Source organism: Gorilla gorilla, chromosome 18 (genome assembly GCF_029281585.2).
Source record: "Gorilla gorilla gorilla isolate KB3781 chromosome 18, NHGRI_mGorGor1-v2.1_pri, whole genome shotgun sequence".
Lineage (NCBI taxonomy): Eukaryota > Metazoa > Chordata > Mammalia > Primates > Hominidae > Gorilla > Gorilla gorilla.
Window position 1 is genome coordinate 118,298,147 of NC_073242.2, and position 17,666 is coordinate 118,315,812.

The 17,666-nt window shown below is 55.8% G+C and overlaps 1 protein-coding gene across 20 annotated transcripts in view; it reads right to left on the reverse strand.

Annotated features, from left to right (window-relative positions):
* KLHDC4 (kelch domain containing 4) overlaps positions 1-17,666 on the reverse strand; it is a 64,252-nt gene that overhangs the window by 6,721 nt on the left and 39,865 nt on the right. For 12 of the 20 annotated variants that reach the window (XM_055364465.2, XM_055364466.2, XM_055364471.2 and 9 more), the window contains 4 exons: positions 9,073-9,148; positions 5,939-6,147; positions 3,970-4,372; positions 2,512-3,165 (listed from right to left, as the gene is read on the reverse strand). In XM_055364465.2, coding sequence (XP_055220440.2) covers positions 3,050-3,165; positions 3,970-4,372; positions 5,939-6,147; positions 9,073-9,148 — 804 coding nt within the window. In that variant the 3' untranslated portion in view covers positions 2,512-3,049. Of the gene's footprint in view, positions 1-2,511; positions 3,166-3,969; positions 4,373-5,938; positions 6,148-9,072; positions 9,149-17,666 lie in introns of those variants that run through there. The other 8 variants (XR_010131627.1, XR_010131625.1, XR_010131623.1 and 5 more) reach the window with 2 other exon arrangements.

Below are 17,666 nucleotides of genomic sequence, written 5' to 3' on the forward strand. Positions count from 1 at the left end.
GACAGAGCAGACCACAGGCCCGTGGGGCAGGCAGAGCTCTGCCCAGGAATCCACCACCCTGTGTTGTGTTCCGCGTCTCCCACGGTTCCACACTGAAGGCAGCCCTGTTTTAATCACGGCCGTGACAGCCACTCCATTCTGGGAGCTTGTCTATCTGATCCCCATTGGTTCTGATCAGCATCTTTCATTCAAACCAAATCTTTAGCAACAACAGCAAAATGCTTTCTGTATAAGAAAGTGTACAAGAAGTTTCTTCCTCAGGGCTGCTGTCATCTTTCAACTGGGTTGATTCAAAAGTATCTTTTTCCTTGGAATCCCATCTAATCAGTTACAAGCTCCTCTGCAAGAAGAACTGTCTCTCATAACAGACAACTACATTGAAGCCAACAAGATATTTCCTCTCCTTCCTCCAAGAGCAGGAGGGAAGAAAGAACCGGCCACACGATGGCGTCCATCTTCTAGACAAGGGCCGGAGCCTCAGAGCCGGGCAGGGCCTGGGCGGAGCCCAGAGCCGGCGGCGGGGGCGGGGGCGGGGGCGCTGCTGCCTTCGCTCTGGCTTCTCGGCCCTGCCCGAGCCTCTTCCAACCAGCTTAGCTGAGAGTGTGAGGAAAGGACCTTGACTGCCCAGCACTCAAAGTGCCCAGACCGGCCGCCAAAGCCGGCGCAACGCAACACAAGCTGCAGCCCTTGGGGGGGTTGGCGAGCCGGCGCAACGCAACACAAGCTGCAGCCCTGGGGCGGGGGGTGTCGATGCAACACAAACACAAGCTGCAGCTCTCAGGGGGTTGGCAAAAGGCAACACAACCTGCAGCCCGAGGGGAGGAGGGGTCGGCGGAACGCAAACACAAGCTGTAGCCCTTGCGGGGGCGGGGGGGGGGGGGGCGCAGGCTGCCGGCGCAAAAGCAAACACAAGCTGCAGCCCTCGGGGGGGTCAGCGCAATGCAAACACAAGCTGCAGCCCTTGAGGGGGTCGGTGGCGGGGAGGGGGGTGAGCTAGCACAACCCAAACACAAGCTGCAGCCCTCGGAGAGGGGGGAGTCGGCGCAATGCAAACACAACCTGCAGCCCTTGGGGGGGTCGGCGTGGGGGGGGGTTGGTCGGCACAACGCAACACAAGCTGCAGCCTCCGGGGGGGTCAGCGGAGGGGGCCGGCACAACGCAAACACAAGCTGCAGCCCTCGGGGGGGGGGCACCTGCAGCCTCACTCCTGTCGGCACTGCCACCCACATCCAGACGCACCAGACAGGTGTCCCCACCAGGGAAGAGGCAGTGCCCAGAGCCTTCCCCTTTCTGATCAGCATTCCGTCAAGTGTCAAGTGACAATGGAAGCCTGAAGTGAGGTCACACCCATGGCAGTGGGCGGGGCCCTTGGGGCCAGTTCAAGTGCTGCCCACCCAGGCCTCCTGAACACCCGGCTGCACCAGGGAGCTCAGCACGTGCCCTGCTGTGGAAGAGCTGGCCAAGTGCCCCTGAGATGATCCTGAGAGGCGACACTTCTCAAGCCATTGCCCCAAGGTGACCTGGGTGTTCCTAGGCCCACCTGGAGCCGTAAGGATGAAGAGGCCAAGGGAGCGGGGAGGTGCTCACAGGTGCTCGCCACCAAGTCAGCCTCTAGCCCTCTCCCAGCGGCGCTTCCACCCACCCAACACCAGCTCCGCCAGGAGGGAAGTCTCCCCATCACCCTTGTTTTTAACTCCCAGATAAGAAATGGGACCATAGTGAATATGTCATCAGCCCCATTATAGAAAACTAAGGATCCTGTATTCCCACTGTTCAAAATATTTAAGATACACAAAAACTGCACCAGGTGTGGTTTCAGTACTCAACTTTTGACCCCAATTATGCAAATTCGAATTGGCCTTCAGTCTTGGACTGGAGCAGGCCTAGGGTGGGAGTTAGCGCACCACAGCCTTCGGGGGCAAGGAGGCCGCAGCGCTGAAGCCAGGAGGAGCTGGATGGGGACACCTGGTGGCAGCCATGTGGGGACGTTGGGAGCCCTCGCCCTCCAGCCTCCCTTCCTGTCGCTTTGCAAATGCTAATCCTAAACCCTAAACCCGACTGGCACAGGGACAGGGATGGTCCCACCACAGCCTCCCAGAGACCACGCGGTGGCAGGGGGCTCCCAGGAGTGAGGCCGCTGCACATAAGGAGCCCCCACCACGAGACCCCCGTGTGCAGCCAGCCAGCGCTGCTTCACGTGAATGAGAACCGGGAAGGTGTGCATTGGCCCTGGGCTGCTTTTTAGTTTCAGGCATCAGAGGCTGATCCCAAGTGTGAATATGGATGGGCAGTCAGGGCCTTCTTCTGGTTTTGCAGAAGGAAAGGCTCACAAAGCACAGCAAATTCCGGGGTTTCGGGCGCAGAAACCTGCTTCTCGAGGGTTCTTCGTGTCCAAGGTTCCACCCTCCAGTGTGGGGTGGCCTCGCCCTAGGCCCAGCCCTGGCCCAGGGCAGAGGCCCCGGGAAGATTGTGGTGTGCCTAGGGCCGCACAGAAGACACCCTCCGCGGTGATCTTGTTTCAAGTCCAATTTATTTCACACAACACACAGGCTGCTGAGGGAATCCACCTGCACTGCACTCAGTTGAACTTCCGGCCCAGCGCCGCGTCAGAGACTAAACCACGGGAGAAAGTTCACACCCTGGCCTGGGCCACCCACCTTCAGCTCTCTCCTGTGCGTCAGGGCGCACACTGGCCCCAAGAGCTTCACTCAACATGGCTGGGTCCTGGGCGGACATGGGCACAGCACTTGCCAGGCGCCCCTGGCAGGGGCTCTTCTGACACGCAAGGAGGAAGGAATGAGAGAGAAACACATTCAGCCGAGGGGGAGGCCCGTGCGGGGGGGTAGAGAGAACACCGGGTTTTCAGGGAAGACCTCATCAAAGAGCCCACAGGCACACGGCACTCATTAGCAAGCTGCCCAAATTACTCCACACACCAACGTTTTTAAAAAATTTACAAAGCTGAATTCCAGTAAGAATCCGATAAACATGAAAAGCCTTTCACGAACACCCAGCAGCCGCGCCACCCGCCAGCCCGAGCCCGCTCGCCTCAGTCCTCCGCACTGCTCTCCTCTCCGCTGTCTTCGTCGTCGACCCCACCCTCGGCGCCCTCAACCTCCTCACTGTCCTCTTCTGAGTCCGTCTCCTCCAGCCACTCCTGAGTTTCTTCAAAAGCAGAATGAACACACATACACATCAGCGCAGCTGAGGCAGATGGGGGAGGCTGCAGGATGGTGGTGGCTACGTTCTGGGGGGATTCCATGTTCTTAAGAACCATAATGTGAAACCTAACTCCTCTTCCCCGACCCCCTTCAGATCCACAAAGGAAACAGACTGCGCTCCCCTGGGCTTCAGGACAGAGATCCGAGACGGCAAACATGCAAAAGCACCCCCATAACGGAGCGACTGGCCAACAGGGCCTCCCGCCACCCTCCACCCTGGCTCACGGTGTTCTCACAAAACAGCAAACATCCTGTGCCAACAGTTCACTACCTTTCCCTAGATTTGTGGATTTTGCTTTAGTCTCAGATCTTTAAAAACTGCATGGTGACTCGAGCCCAGCAGCAGTTGGGGTAAAGGGGACGTGTGACTACGGCAGCAGAGGGGCCCTGGGTCAGGCAGCAAGGCTGGAGGCTCAGACCCAGGGCCTCGGGGCCCGGCTCGGACGGCCATCCACAAACAAGCATGCTGTGGACGGAGCAGCAGATGCACCCGTGTCCTGTGCCGCCAGAGCCGCAGCTCCCATCAGCACCCGGGACAAAGGACAGACGTGCCCAGGGTGGGACCCCCTTTCCACAACAGGGTCCTGTTCTCCATCAATCTGACCGTGGAGGCAGGAGCACAGGCCCCTGCGAGAAGTGTCGGCACAGGCCGCCTCTGGGCAGCTTGCAGGGCTTGCTTTCGAGGGACGCGACACATGACCGTGGGCTCTCGCTCCCGGGCACGGAGGCACCAAGCTGCCTGGCTCACCTGGGTCCATCTCCACCAAGGCCTTCCACGCCTCCATCCTGTGCAGGTCCAGGCAGTGCAGGTCGCTGAGGGTGACCTGGCGGTCGCCGGCCTCAAACATGCCCCCATAGACGTACAGCACCCCATGCTTCACGGCCAGCATGGCGTTGGAGCGTGGACACGGCCCAGGTGCGGGGCTGCTGGCCTCCTCAAGGCTGTCTTCGTCCTCAGACCGGGGCTGCCCCGCCAAGCCTGGGGCAGTGAGCACCTGCTTAATGGTGACCACGGTGCCATCCTCGGCCACCACCTCCTTGACCACCTGCACAGGCCCCTGGGTGCCAGCTCCCCCACACGCCGGCTTGCTACCACCTTCGGGCTCCTCTTTTCTGCCCCGCCTGCGTTTCTTCTTTTCAGACTTGGGTCCCTATTAATAGACCGAGGAAGCAGAGAGCAGCAGCTTCAGCGAGGCAGGGGTCATTCCTGCTATGCCCACGAGGCCAGGCAAGGGTTTGCGGGGACCACCCACAAGCGTGGGGAGTGTGTGACCCAGGAAGGCGCCATCCCTGACTGCCCTGGGTGCCGGCACTGGGCCGCAGGAGCCTGCTCCTGTCTCCCACTGGCCTCGCCGTTCACTCCTGGGCTGGGGGAGAAAACCCCCCACTGCGTGTCCTCACTGAGGGGCCGCTCCACACCTCCACTGAGAGGTGGACAGGCCCACCAGACCCCACACACAGGGCACCAGCCCCACAGGCTCCGACACTCACCCTGGGAAAACGCAATCACCCACAGTGCTGGCTCCCAGAAGGGCTGGGGAAGCCAGGCTGAGGGGCTTCCTCCCCTTTCCCAAGCAAGACATACGGTCAGGCCCACAAGCCCAGCTCATTTACTACAAACGGCGAGCCAGAGAGGGGCCCTTCCTCACCAAACGTTTTTAAAGGGGAGCTCTCAGGTCAGGCTGCCTCCTGAAGGACAGCCGTCCATCCCTCTCTGTCCCACTTCCCTGGCTGTGTTGCAGGAGTCAGTCTGGACCCTTCTGTCACAGCCTTTGTCATTTTGTCACAAAACGCTGCCAGCTCACGAGGTGACATTTGCCAGGTTATTTCCAAATTTTCCAAGGATCACTACCTCCAGATCAACCCAAAGTCAGCTTCACATTCTAGACGTCTAAGATCCACTTTGTGCCTGGACTCTGCAACAATGAGCTTCAAAAGGGAAAGCTCTCTGAGGTCCTCCGTAATCCCGGGGAATGTCACGGGCCCTGAGATCACAGTGTGAGAACAGTGACACTAGCTGGGGTCAACATGCTCTCTGAAGAAAAGCCACAGGGGAAACCTGTGCAGACTCTGCTTAGAGCAATTCCCTCTGAAGTAAAAGAGCGGGCAGACTGTGGGCCCAGAAACGAACCCGCGTGTTTTTCCAGTTTCCAGCCCAGGTGCCACCACACGTCAAGAGCAGCTTCAGGAGTTTGCAACCAACAGGGACCAGCCCTCCTTGGCCCTTTCTGGGTCCAGCTGACCTGGTACACTCGGAGACCCTGAGGCCAACTGCGGGATCCCCTTCTGGGACTGTCACCCACTGCTGTGCCTGTGCTGGGCTGGCCCTGGACAGCAGCTATGCTCACGCGGACAGTAAAGATGGTGCCGGAAACCTGGGAAGCTCAAGCGTCATAACACAGGCTGCTCCACACCAGGACCTCCAGCAAACCCTTCTCACACAGAGGGCCGGGGAAGTCCCGGGCACCTCAGCCCAGGGCAACTGGCTTCTGAGGTAGCAGCCCCGCCAGCATCCAGGATAGACTGAGGGGACCGTGACCAAGAGCTCTCCAAGCCTAGTCACCCAGGACAGTCAGAGACGGAACCCTCGCCCCTCTTGAGAGAGCTCATGGGCTTTGGGGGCCCCAATACCCAAAGGTGCTGGAGGGAGGCAGTGGTGGCAGCGACCCGAGTTAGGGCCGCGCACCACGGCGCGTGCTACTCAGAGGTTGCACTACCTTCAGCTGTCCCTCAAACCAACGGTTCCTGGTGGCGTCGTAGAAGTACAGATCGTTGAAGAACTCGCCCGACAGGCTCTCCTCCTCTTCCTCGTCACAGACACCCCCGAAGAACAGTGTCTGGTGATTCGGGGCCATGGCCACGGAAAAGCCAGACCGTGGGGTGGGCTTGACCCCCGAAGGGTTCATCCGAGTCCACACCCACTTGTCTGTCAAAAGAGAACAAGGAAGTGGGATAAGAACAGAAGGAAGGACCCTGAGACCCAGCCCAGGACACGCCCAGGACCCCAGGTGCCCCCCAGAATGGGGTAAATGAAAACCGTGAGACTGTGGGCAAAAACTCTGCTCCCTCTGCAGAAAAACAGACACCATTCAACACCCCTCGAGTTCCACCCTTCTCATTAAGAGAGCTGGCATTCAACAGCTTTCCACACACCCCCAAGCACCTCTAAACTAGAGGCAGCTACAAGCCACAGTGGAAAGGCAGGGATTGGGCAGAAGCAGCACACACGCTAGACACGCAGAGGGGCTTCTGTGAGGAGGCTGCCCTGCACAGGGACCCTCCGCCCGGCACAGGGACCCTTCGCCCAGGGGGCTGAGTAGCCTGCGCCAGCCCCCCTTGGGCCTGCACGGGGACCCCCTACCCTGCACGGGGACCCTCCGCCCTGCATGGGGACCCTTCGCCCGGGGGCTGCAGTGTGGCCAGCGAGGAGCCTTCGCCTGGGGTCTGAGTGCCTGCGCCAGCCCCACCTTGGGCTGCAGTGTGGCCAGCTCTACTTCAGGAGGGGTCTATGTTCTCTCTTGGCACGCGCCTATGTGACATGCCAACCCTCAAACAGAGCCCAATGTGCAGGAGATGTCTCCCCACCACTTCTAGGAGACAGAATGGAGATTTTTTTCCTCCAATGAACATTAAAAAAAAAAAAACAGAAGCAGCAAATGGACGTATTCTGTGTGGTGCTAGACGTCACCCGCCCATGCCCAGTGTGGGCGTGGCTCTGGGGCCCCCGCCTCATTCCCAGCAGCGCACGCCTGTGTGAAGGAACAGGGAAGACCACCACAAGAACTCGCCACACACGGCAGGACCCTCTCCGGTGACAGAAACCCACACACGTAAGGTGTGTCGCTCCTCACCACGATGCTTTCCTCCTGGGGGCTGACGAGCAGAGCACACAGGCTCAGGGCCGCCCTGCGGGAAACAGTCCAGCATCCAGGTTCAAGTTCACTGGGGTGTAGGCTGGAAAGTGACTGAAAGAAGGCGTCTGTCCTATCAGCCAGGGTGCAGTAAGGCAGGGCCCTAGGAGAGGCACCTGGGCCTTTTGACAGGCAAATGGGTGTGGACTCAGATTAACCCTTCGGGTACTTCTGAGGCCTCAGCCCAAGGAATTTTAGTGCAAGAAGGAGGTAAAAACACTTTGCACAATGGTCCCCTCTCCTGGGGAGGTTGGAGAACTTGCTGTGGGTCACAAAAGCAGACCTGGCCTAGGCATTGGGTCTCCTGGGTCTAGCCCAGCCCCCCGGTCCCAAGCCACAGCCTCCCATGAGAGAGCTGTCCCCTGGTTTCCTAACGGCACTGGGGACGCTAAACTCCACGGCAAACACCCTCGACCTGTGCCTCCTGGCATCACTCCCTTGCTCTGGAGCAGAACAAATGCCATTGTCTCCTTCTATTTATTATTTATTTTTTGAGACAGAGTCTCACTCTGTTGCCTAGGCTGGAGTGCAGTGGCACGATCTCAGCTCACTGCAGCCTCCACCTCCTGGGCTAGAACAATCCTCCCACCTCAGCGTCCCGAGTAGCTGGAACTACAGGCGTGCACCAGCACACCTGGCTACATATTTTTTTTTGTTTTTTTGAGACGGAGTCTCGCTCTGTCGCCCAGGCTGGAGTGCGGTGGTGCAATCTCAGCTCACTGCAAGCTCCACCTCCGAGGTTCACGCCATTCTCCTGCCTCAGCCTCCCGAGTAGCTGGAACTACAGGCACAAGCCAGCACACCTGGCTACATTTTTTTTTTTAAGAGATGGTGTCTCACTATGTTGCCCAGGCTGGTTTCAAACTCTTGGCCTCAAGCAATCCTCCCACCTCAGCCTCCCAAAGTGCTGGGATTATAGGCATGAGCCACTGCACCCAGCCAGTAACAAGTGCAATTTTTTTCAAAATCAAGAAATTAATGATTGAAAAGTAGCAGCCCACCCCCATCCCCCCGCCCATGCTCCACACAGGCACGGCTTCTCCCGCTTCAGAGGCCTGTGAGAACGGACAGGCAGCCACTGCCGGGAAACGCCGCCAACAGTTCATCTCAGCGCATGACCCACGCCCAGGAACATGAAACCTGCCATGTGTAGAAGGTGGTGAGAGTGGCTGACACATCCTGGGCCCTCTGGGTGCCAGAGCCATGTAAAGGGCTGTCCCCTAGGTCATCCCATGTCATCCTTTTAAAAAGTCCCAGAGAATGATGATTGTTCCCCTGTGCTTTAGTAAGAAAATTTTGATTCTTAGATCCCAGTTTAGCTAAAAGCTTTTAGAAATCTAGGCATTCTAACAGCCCCGAGTTCAGTAACTCAAGCTGACAGAGGCCATGGCCATTCTTGGAGGCCGTCCCTGTGAGCGCCAATAGCAGTCTCGGTGATGACTTCTGAAGTTCTGTGGATGATCAACACTGCCCCCTGGCTGGGCAGCCCACACCCAGCCTGCCCAGCTGCTGCCCGCAACCACCCCAAGAGCGAGGCCCGTCACCACAGTGCCAGGCAGCCCCAGTGACTCCTGGTGGCTTGTACTCAAGGCCCAGGATGGTTCTCCCTTCGAGAGCTTGAGACCCTTGGAGGGGACCATCAGGAGCTGCTGAGGGGCACTGTGCTCACTGCTCCATAGAGGGCTGTCTCAGGGTAACAGCACCCGTGCTTCTCAGTCAGTCCATCATCAATGCCCCCAAAGGTGATTGCCCAGCACACACCAGGGCTATGGAGCCTGTCCCACCCAGCCCACCCCGAAATGGGCCATCTAGGCAGGCCCTCCACTCCGGGCAGGGTGCAGGGGCTCACCGCCAGCCCCACATCCATGGGAGGGTGTCGGCTCCGCCTCCCGCCACACACAGACCAGCCAGCTCCCGCCCTGCAGGCACAGCGCCTCTACCTTCTCTCCCGTCCTCCGGCTTCAGCAGGAACATGTCTGAGTGCCGTGTGCCCTTGTCCACGTCTTTCTTAACTCTCTGCAATAGAAAGGAATTGTGTGAGAACCGGGGGCAGCTACAGTGGTTGCTTACAGACCCCTCAACCCTGTGGGCGCATTTTGGATGGAAGGGGCTGGAGGCCTTCCCTGTAGACCAGCCCCAAAGCTCCAAAGCGTGCCTGCAGTGTGCTCAGGGCTGGCACCACCTGACAGGCTTTATCCCCCAAATGGGTCCATCTGAAGAGGCCACCTTTCTAATGGCCGCGATCACACAGTACACTCGAGTTCCTGTCGGGGCACGCACAGCTTCCACAGCAGCCCTGGTCTGTGTGGAAACCACCGCAGGGGCCTCTGATACCATTACAGAGTCACTCTTTGTTCCTGATCCCGGTGGATCCCCACCGCCTTTCAAATAACACGATTCAGGCTTCACAGCAGAAATCAAGTTACTACTGTGTGCAGAGGGCAGGCACTGCCCACTGAAAGACTTCTCCAAGCTTCGAAAACAACGCGCTCCATGTCCCTTAACCCTTAGTCTTCTGCCTCAAGAGACCCTCAGCCGGACCAGGTGCACTGTTCCCCAGCACCCATGCCCTGCAAGTCTTGGTGCCACACCCCTTACCTGGGACCTAAGGTTGTGAGGGAGATAGCAAGCAAAACGCTCACCCTGGGTGGAGGGCCCCCATCCATTTCCATCTCATCTTTGTATTTGTCGCACTTTAATTCTCTATTTTTAATACACTATTTTAGAAGTTTCGTATTTGCAGAAAATTGAGACGAATAGTACCGAGAGCTCTCACACGCCCACACCAATGTCCCCCCAGCATGAATACCTTCCTCTCCTTGACGCCCTCGTGACGGCTCAGGAACCGGCAATGACCGGTTACTGGGAGTGCAGCCCACACTTCATTCACAGCCCCCGGTGCTCCGCCGCTCATCCTGCCCAGGGATCCTGTCGAGGGTCCCACCGGCCGTTTCGTCCTGTCACCTCCTCAGGTTCCTCTGGGCCCTGAGCTTCTCCGACTCTCCTTGTCTCTGAGGACCATGATAGCTGTGTGGATGGCTCAAGAGTTTTATAGAGTACCCCTCTACTGGGACTGTCTGCTGTCTTTCTCATTAGACTGGGGTTACGAATCATTAGGACGACCCCCCGGGGTGAAGTGCCCATCTCATCACGTCCCATCAAGGGTCCACACCATCAACAGGGCTCATCACGGTGGATGCTGACATCGACCGCCTGGCTGAGGTCATGTCTAACAGTTTCTCTTCAGCTCTATGTTCTCACGGATATTGACACAGACTTCGGCCATGCTACTGTGGTCGCAGGGGTAGTGACGCAGACTTCAAGCATGCTCTGTGCCTCATGGATACTGACACAGACTTCAAGCACGCTCAGTGCCTCCTGGATATTGACACAGGCTTTGGGCACGCTCTGTGTCTCATGGATATTGACATAGACTTTGGGCACATTCTAAGGTCTTGTGGATATTTATGTAGACTTTGGGTACGCGCTATGTCTCATGGATATTGATGTAGACTTTGGGTACACGCTATGGTCTTGTGGATATTGACGTAGACTTTGGGTACACGCTATGGTCTTGTAGATATTGATGTACACTTTGGGTACACGCTATGGTCTTGTGGATACTGATGTAGACTTTGGGTACACGCTACGTCTCGTGGATACTGACGCAGAGTTCAGCTATGCTCTATCACCACCCATCTTTGTTGCTCGGGTTGTTCAACGACACACAGCTGCCACTAGGAACCTTTACAGCTACTCTTGGGTCCCTGTGACTTGCACCATCTTTGTGGGTTCCTTTGAGCACCTCCTTAGGCTCTGGCACCACAAGATGCTCAATTCCTCCTATATACTCCCTGCTCGGCCCTACGATTAGCCATTTCTCAAGGGAGCCCCGGTTCCCTTTGTTGGAGAATGGTGTTAGAAACCAAGAAACCAGGGGCCGGGCGCGGTGGCTCACGCCTGTAATCCCAGCACTTCAGGAGGCCGAGGGGGGCGGACCATGAGGTCAGGAGATCAAGACTAATCCTGGCTAACATGGTGAAACCCCACCTGTACGAAAAATACAAAAAAATTAGCCAGGCGCAGTGGCAGGCGCCTGTAGTCCCAGCTACTGGGGAGGCTGAGGCAGGAGAATGGCGTGAACCCGGGAGGCGGAGCTTGCAGTGAGCCAAGATCTTGCCACTGCACTCCAGCCTGGGCGACACAGAGAGACTCCGTCTCAAAAAAAAAAAAAAAGAAAAGAAACTAAGATACCAAGATTTGCTGTAATCCCAGCACTTTGAGAGGCCAAGGTGGGCAGACTGCTTGAGTTCAGGAGTTCAAGAACAGCCTGGGCAATGGCAAAAACCCATTTCTCCCCAAAAATACGAAAATCAGCCAGGCATGGTGGCATGCATCTGTAGTCTCAGCTACTCCCAACGCTGAGGTGGGAGGACTACTTGAGCCTGAAAGGCAGAGGCTGCAGTGAGCCAAGATCATGCCACTGCACTCCAGCCTGGATGACAGAGTGAGACTTCTCAAAAATTAAAAAAATTAAAGAGACCAAGATTTGGGCAATGGATGTGTAAACTGCTACCGGGTAGTATTGTTTCTAGGCCCTCCCATCTGGTAGAGCAAGGAAATATTTGTTTATGGTTATTTTTCTTATAGCTAACATGTACTGTATTTACTATAATGGAAGAAAAACATTTTCCTTTTGAAATATGCAAATGATCCACTGTCCACAGAGACTTCATATTTCCACCTGGGCCTGAGTGTCCTAGAACTAAGAGGGCTCCACACTGGCCATATGGAGAGCGACCTGAATCTCAGGAAGTGAAAACTGAATCTGGGTCTCTTTCGTTCTCCTTCTAGAAACATCTGTGCAATTCAAGTGATGCAGTTTCTGCACATTACAGACAGTGATTGAGACTCTAGTCTCTTTTTGTAGCAGGTTGATAGAAAATGGCTGTCATTTCCGTGCCTGCTTTTCCAAACCTAAGGGCCTAGCATTATTGGGAACTGAATTGACACCCAGAGACTTCATCTGCTGGGGGGACAAGGAAGGAATTCAGTGACGTCTCTATTTGTCATCAGAAACTCAAATCGCTGCTTAGCTTCGGCAGGTCTCTGTCTCCTTGTAGTACCCTGCACCTGTCTATGTGAACCGTCTTGTTTTGCTGACAGCAACATTTTCTTCTTAGAATTAACAGGCTATGGGGGAATGTTTTATGCTACAATATTTAAGTACTTTCCCTCCAGACCATGCAAGCCAGAGTGCTGGAGCACTTCACAAGGCCTGCTCTGCTCACACCAGTCCACAGGTTCCTTCCGGCACACAGCTGGCTGGCCACACCCTCTAATAGGGCCCATGGTTCGACCTCCCCAACAGCTTCTAACTCCTCCTTCTACAGCAGTTTCTTTTCTTGAAGTGTTGTGACTTTCCCCAAAATCCAACCTATCTGTCTTCAAAGAAAGTAACAGACAGCGGCCTTGTTGCCCTCTGTTTTTCTGGATCACCTGTGCTCAAGCTCTATTACTGTACACCAAACCAGCTTTACATTCACGTAGTAAGTCTTTCCACAAAAACCAATTCGGCTACACTAAAGAAGTAAACAGAATCTGCATGAATTTTTGGAGAAGTTAGACTTCATTCTAATACATTATTGCTGGAATGCAAAGACATCTGAGAGAGAGATCAAGTGTCAACATGGAGGGTGAGCGCAACAGGGCTGGCTCTGGAATTACTTAGCATCCGGCTGAGACCCCAGAGCCCAGCACAGCTGTGCCTGAATGTTTCGAGGCGCACCGGCCACACACGCCAAGTCCCAACGGGCCCCCACCTCCCGCACAATGTAGTACAGGCCACCTAGCTTAGCCTGCAGCCACATCCCCTGATGAGATCCCACCTCCCGCAGAAGTACAGGTCACTTAGCTTAGCCTGCAGTGAGTCCTCAATGCAGCCGCTTTGGCTCACCCGGCTGTCGGCTCAGACGCTGACCCATTTCAATCATCAGGAGAGCAGAAGACACACAGGGCCGACCAAAGGACCCCGTCACTGGCTCAGGCCTGGTCACAGAAGGGGCCGGTGGTGCAGTGGTAGGTAGATAAAGGTGCTCCATGGCCGGGGAGCATTTGTGGGAGGAGACGGCCAGACGACTGGTCCTGGGAGAAGACAGGGCTGATGGCAGCACCAATGTTCACCGAAAGCACAATCAGGCAGGGAGAGGGTGTCGGTTCCAAGAGGACGTGTGTGAACACAGAAACCACGGGGGCCGCTCCTTCCCACACCACTGAGACTGTCCATCCAGGCGCCCGAAGATGACTCCTAAACCACCTTTGCCAAACGCGGATCCAGCGACCCATCAAAAGCACAGCTTGGGCAAACAGCGACCGCACACACCGTGCCCTCCTCACCACACAACCACAGGTGATGAGCCCCTGCGGAGACGCCGAGCGCCTGCGGAGACACCGAGCCCCTGCAGAGACACCGAGCCCCTGCAGAGACGCCGAGCCCCTGCGGAATTGCCGCACCCCTGGGGAGATGCCGCACCACATCAGTGCACAGGAGGCATCTCACGTTTCGCAGGGCTTGGGAGAGAGGGACCCATGACGAGAGGACCCCCGCCCAACCACCTGTCGTGAGAGCAGCATGAACCCGCGCACCCCCTCTAGGCAGGGCTGCTGCTAAAATAACACCCTGTCGATTACGTTTAGCATCACTTCCATCAGCACGACTTCCAGTCAGCTTCCTTTTGAAAACTGCTTCAGGGAAGCTGCTCCAGAGGCCCATGTATGTCCCCTGCCACAGCCTCAGGCTCTTTGGGGACACTGCTGTTGGGATGGTTTCTGCAGAGCCAGCCCGGGGTCCCCACCATGCCTGCCTCTCCAGTCACTCAGTCCTTTCTCCTGGAACCTGGTCAAGCCCCTCTGCGTGTCTGAACCAGGACAAGGCCCTGCCTGCTTCTATACCTGAAGCTGGGCCCCAGGGCACCTTCCCATCCACATCCGAGATCACCTTCTTAATGGCCAACGGCCACTCAACACCCCACAGCCAAGACTTCTTCCCGTCGCTTTCCAAGACTGAACATTTTCAGCTTCGCCATTAAAAAATACACCCAGAAAGCTGGGCACGGTGGCTCACGCCTGTAATCCCAGCACTTTGGGAGGCTGAGATGGGCAGATCACGAGGTCAGGAGATCGAGATCATCCTGGCTAACATGGTGAAACCCCATCTCTACTAAAAATACAAAAAATTAGCCGGGTATGGTGGCAGGCGCCTGTAGTCCCACCTACTCCGGAGGCAGGAGAATGGCGTGAACCCGGTGGGTGGAGCTTGCAGTAAGCCTAGATTGCCCCACTGCACTCCAGCCTGGGGGATAGAGACTCTGTGTCAAAAAAAAAAAAAAAAAAAAAAATACACCCAGAAACAGGTGTGGCCACAGGTCTGTGTGTACTGGAACATGAGTAGGAGCCGCTGCCACGCCCAATTCCCCAACACAAGACAAGCTGAGACACCCTGCAGCCGGTGACCTGGGAGAGCTGGGCACGGAGCTCAGGGGCCCGGTGGGCACGGAGCTCTGGCTCCGAGGTCAGCCGGGGTCTCCCGAGTCACACAGTCCACACTCGCAACAACTGTCTGCTTCTGGTCTTCCAGGAGCTCAGCTCCCATTGGCAAATGAAAGGACGCTCTGGCCTCTGCCGGCATGCTCCACGGCCACGCGGAAACAGTGGCACGTGCAGAGAACAGCCCTCTCCTGGCTATGCAGGGACGTTATCTCCTGACCTCCAGGCACACAATGACAACTGAGGTCAAAACGCAGGCAGGAAGGAGGGCCCCGTCCTCAGCAGGACTCCGCCCCTGGCTGCCCACGTGTCCATGGAAACAGACCACTAGGTGATAAACCTTCCACCGTCGCACCCCCACCCTCCCCATCCAAACGCCATTTCCAAAGACCTGTGCTGGTTCCCTGACTCTCTAAAGGAATGAGAACTTCCCCTCTCCAGAAGCTCCCACAACACCGGAAGCACGTACTAAGGACTGCGTCTTCGACACGTGAACGCGGCCGGGTCTAAGGACTGCGTCTTCAACACGTGAATGCTGCTGGGTCTGCTGTCCCAGACGCTGCATCTCTTTTGTTAGGATACAAGTCATCATAGTCAAAGCACTAGCTGGACCCAAACTGACTCGGAATTTATAAAACGTGGTTACGATACTGACCAAAGCTGCCGGTTCTTCATGGCAGCGCAGAGCCTGGAGAGTGTTTAAAGTCCTCCAGAGGCTACTCAGATGCATCTCCTGAGGGAGCCTGGGACGGGATCTGGTTACAGCAGGAGGAAGGAGGGCAGGTGTCTGTGAGTTCCTCTTAATCTACAGGCAGGTTCAGCCCCAAGGTCAAGGCTTTGAGCACTACTGTCCACTTCATGAACCTGAGCTCTTCACATGTCAAACTCTGGAGCCTTGCCATGCAGAACCACTGTCAGAATGCCTTCATCTGATCAAACATTGTCAAGCACGCCACTGTCCGGGCACCAGGCACGCAAGTGGACAGAAGACTGGCCCTGTGAGACTCTCTTCTCCGGGCTGAGAGACAATGGCCAAGTCTGTATCCAGCAGGGAGGATGGTGAGCAGAAGGACAAGGACACGCAGGGGGATGGAAGCTGGGGGCAGCCCTGCTGAGACGAAGACCATGGGGGTTCTGCATGGAGGAGACCTGGCCTGGCTTGCATCTCTGCAGGTCACTCCAGCTGCTGTACTGTGGTGTGATCCTGAGGGCCCCGGGGAGGCACCAGCTCTGGCAGGAGAGTGCAGTGCATGGCAGTGGGCAGGGGTCAGGCACTCTCCAAGCCACCTCTACTTGCTCAGTGAAATGTGAGGTGAGGGTGGGTGGCGGGTGGCAGGACCTCCTGGGAGCATGGACGGGGCCTGCGTGGGGGAGAGGCGTGTGCCCACAGCGTGTGGGGTCTTCTCTGGCCTGGGCCACGCAGCAGCACAGCACAGCTGGGTCCTGCCAAGAGGACAGAGCATGGGGGGTGGGGGTGTAATGGCGCCAGAGCAAAGATGACCTTCCCCCAGCCCCAAGCTCAGGTACGGGCCATGTACAAAAGTTTCTATCAGTTCTTGCAGACTGCCGCTTCGGCCATGGAGCAGCTGACCACCTGCTTAGGCTTCCGACTTTTTTTTACACTCCATACCATTCACAACTCAAATCTCTCGCTAATTCTGATAAATCCCTCATGAATCCAAACAGACAAGCTTTTCACTGCAATTCCAAACGCCACAGGCTCAGAGCCAAGAGCTACTGAACTAAGTGGACTGAGATCATCCACCGTCAGACTGAGGGCGGGTGCACGTGGCTGCAGACAGCAGCTGCTGAGAATGACATGCGACTCTGATGAAAGCAATACAGCTTAGCCGGTCTGGCTGTTCACTGTCCTGCTGCACTCTACGACACATCTGCTGGGAGAAAGCACTAGACCGGGGCATCCTGCCTGGCTTTCGGCCAAGTCAGCCTATTCTCAGTGCCCTCCCACATGCCAGAGTATCTAGACAAGCCTGACCGATGCCAGCCACTACTCCAGAAAATAGGGTGATTTTCTCTGTGCAGAACAAAAGATGACCAAGAAAAAAATCGGTTCATTCCGATCAACTCGGTACAATCTCTGACCAATTGCCATTAAAAGGCTGAAATCCTTTATTGCCAGGGCAGCAGAATGAACGTGGATCAGAATGGAGAAACAGACCTATGTTCCTGCAGGCATGTGATTTTCAACAAAGGTTCCTAAGGTATTCAATGGAGAATAAAAAGCCTTTTCTTTTTTCTTTTTTTTTGAGATGAGTCTTGCTCTATTGCCCAGGCTGGAATGTAGTAGCACAATCTTGGCTCACTGCAACCTCCGCCTCCCGGGTTCAAGTGATTCTCCTATCTCAGCCTCCCGAGTAGCTGGGATTACAGGCACGCCCCACCACGCCTGGCTAATTTTTGTATTTTTCAATAGAGACGGGGTTTCACCATGTTGGCCAGGCTGATCTCGAACTCCTGACCTCGAGTGATCCACCCGCCTCAGCCTCCCAAAGTGCTGGGATTACAGGCGTGAGCCACTGTGCTCGGCCTAAAAAGCCTTTCCAACAGATGCTGCTGAGATAAGTGAGTATCTACATGGGGGAAACAGCCTCCACACTCACCTAATGCTGCTCTTGAGAATTAGTTCCGGGCAGATCACAGGACTAACTGTGAAACCATATCATTTTTACAGAAAAATAAAAGAAAATCTTTGTTACTGAAGGTAAACAAGGTCTTCCTGTATCACAGACAGCAATAATCACAAAAGAAAAACGTAATAAATTAGATTTTATCAAAACTCAAAGTTTCTCATCAACAAACACTTCGGAAGGTGACCAGCCAAGCCACTACTGGGAGGGTATTTGTAATCCACACACCTGAAAAGAACTGGTGTCCAGAATGTCACCTTCTGGACTCACTAACAAACTCACTAACAAAAACTACAGCCCATTAAAAATAGCAGAAGACATGAACACACACTTCAGGAAAG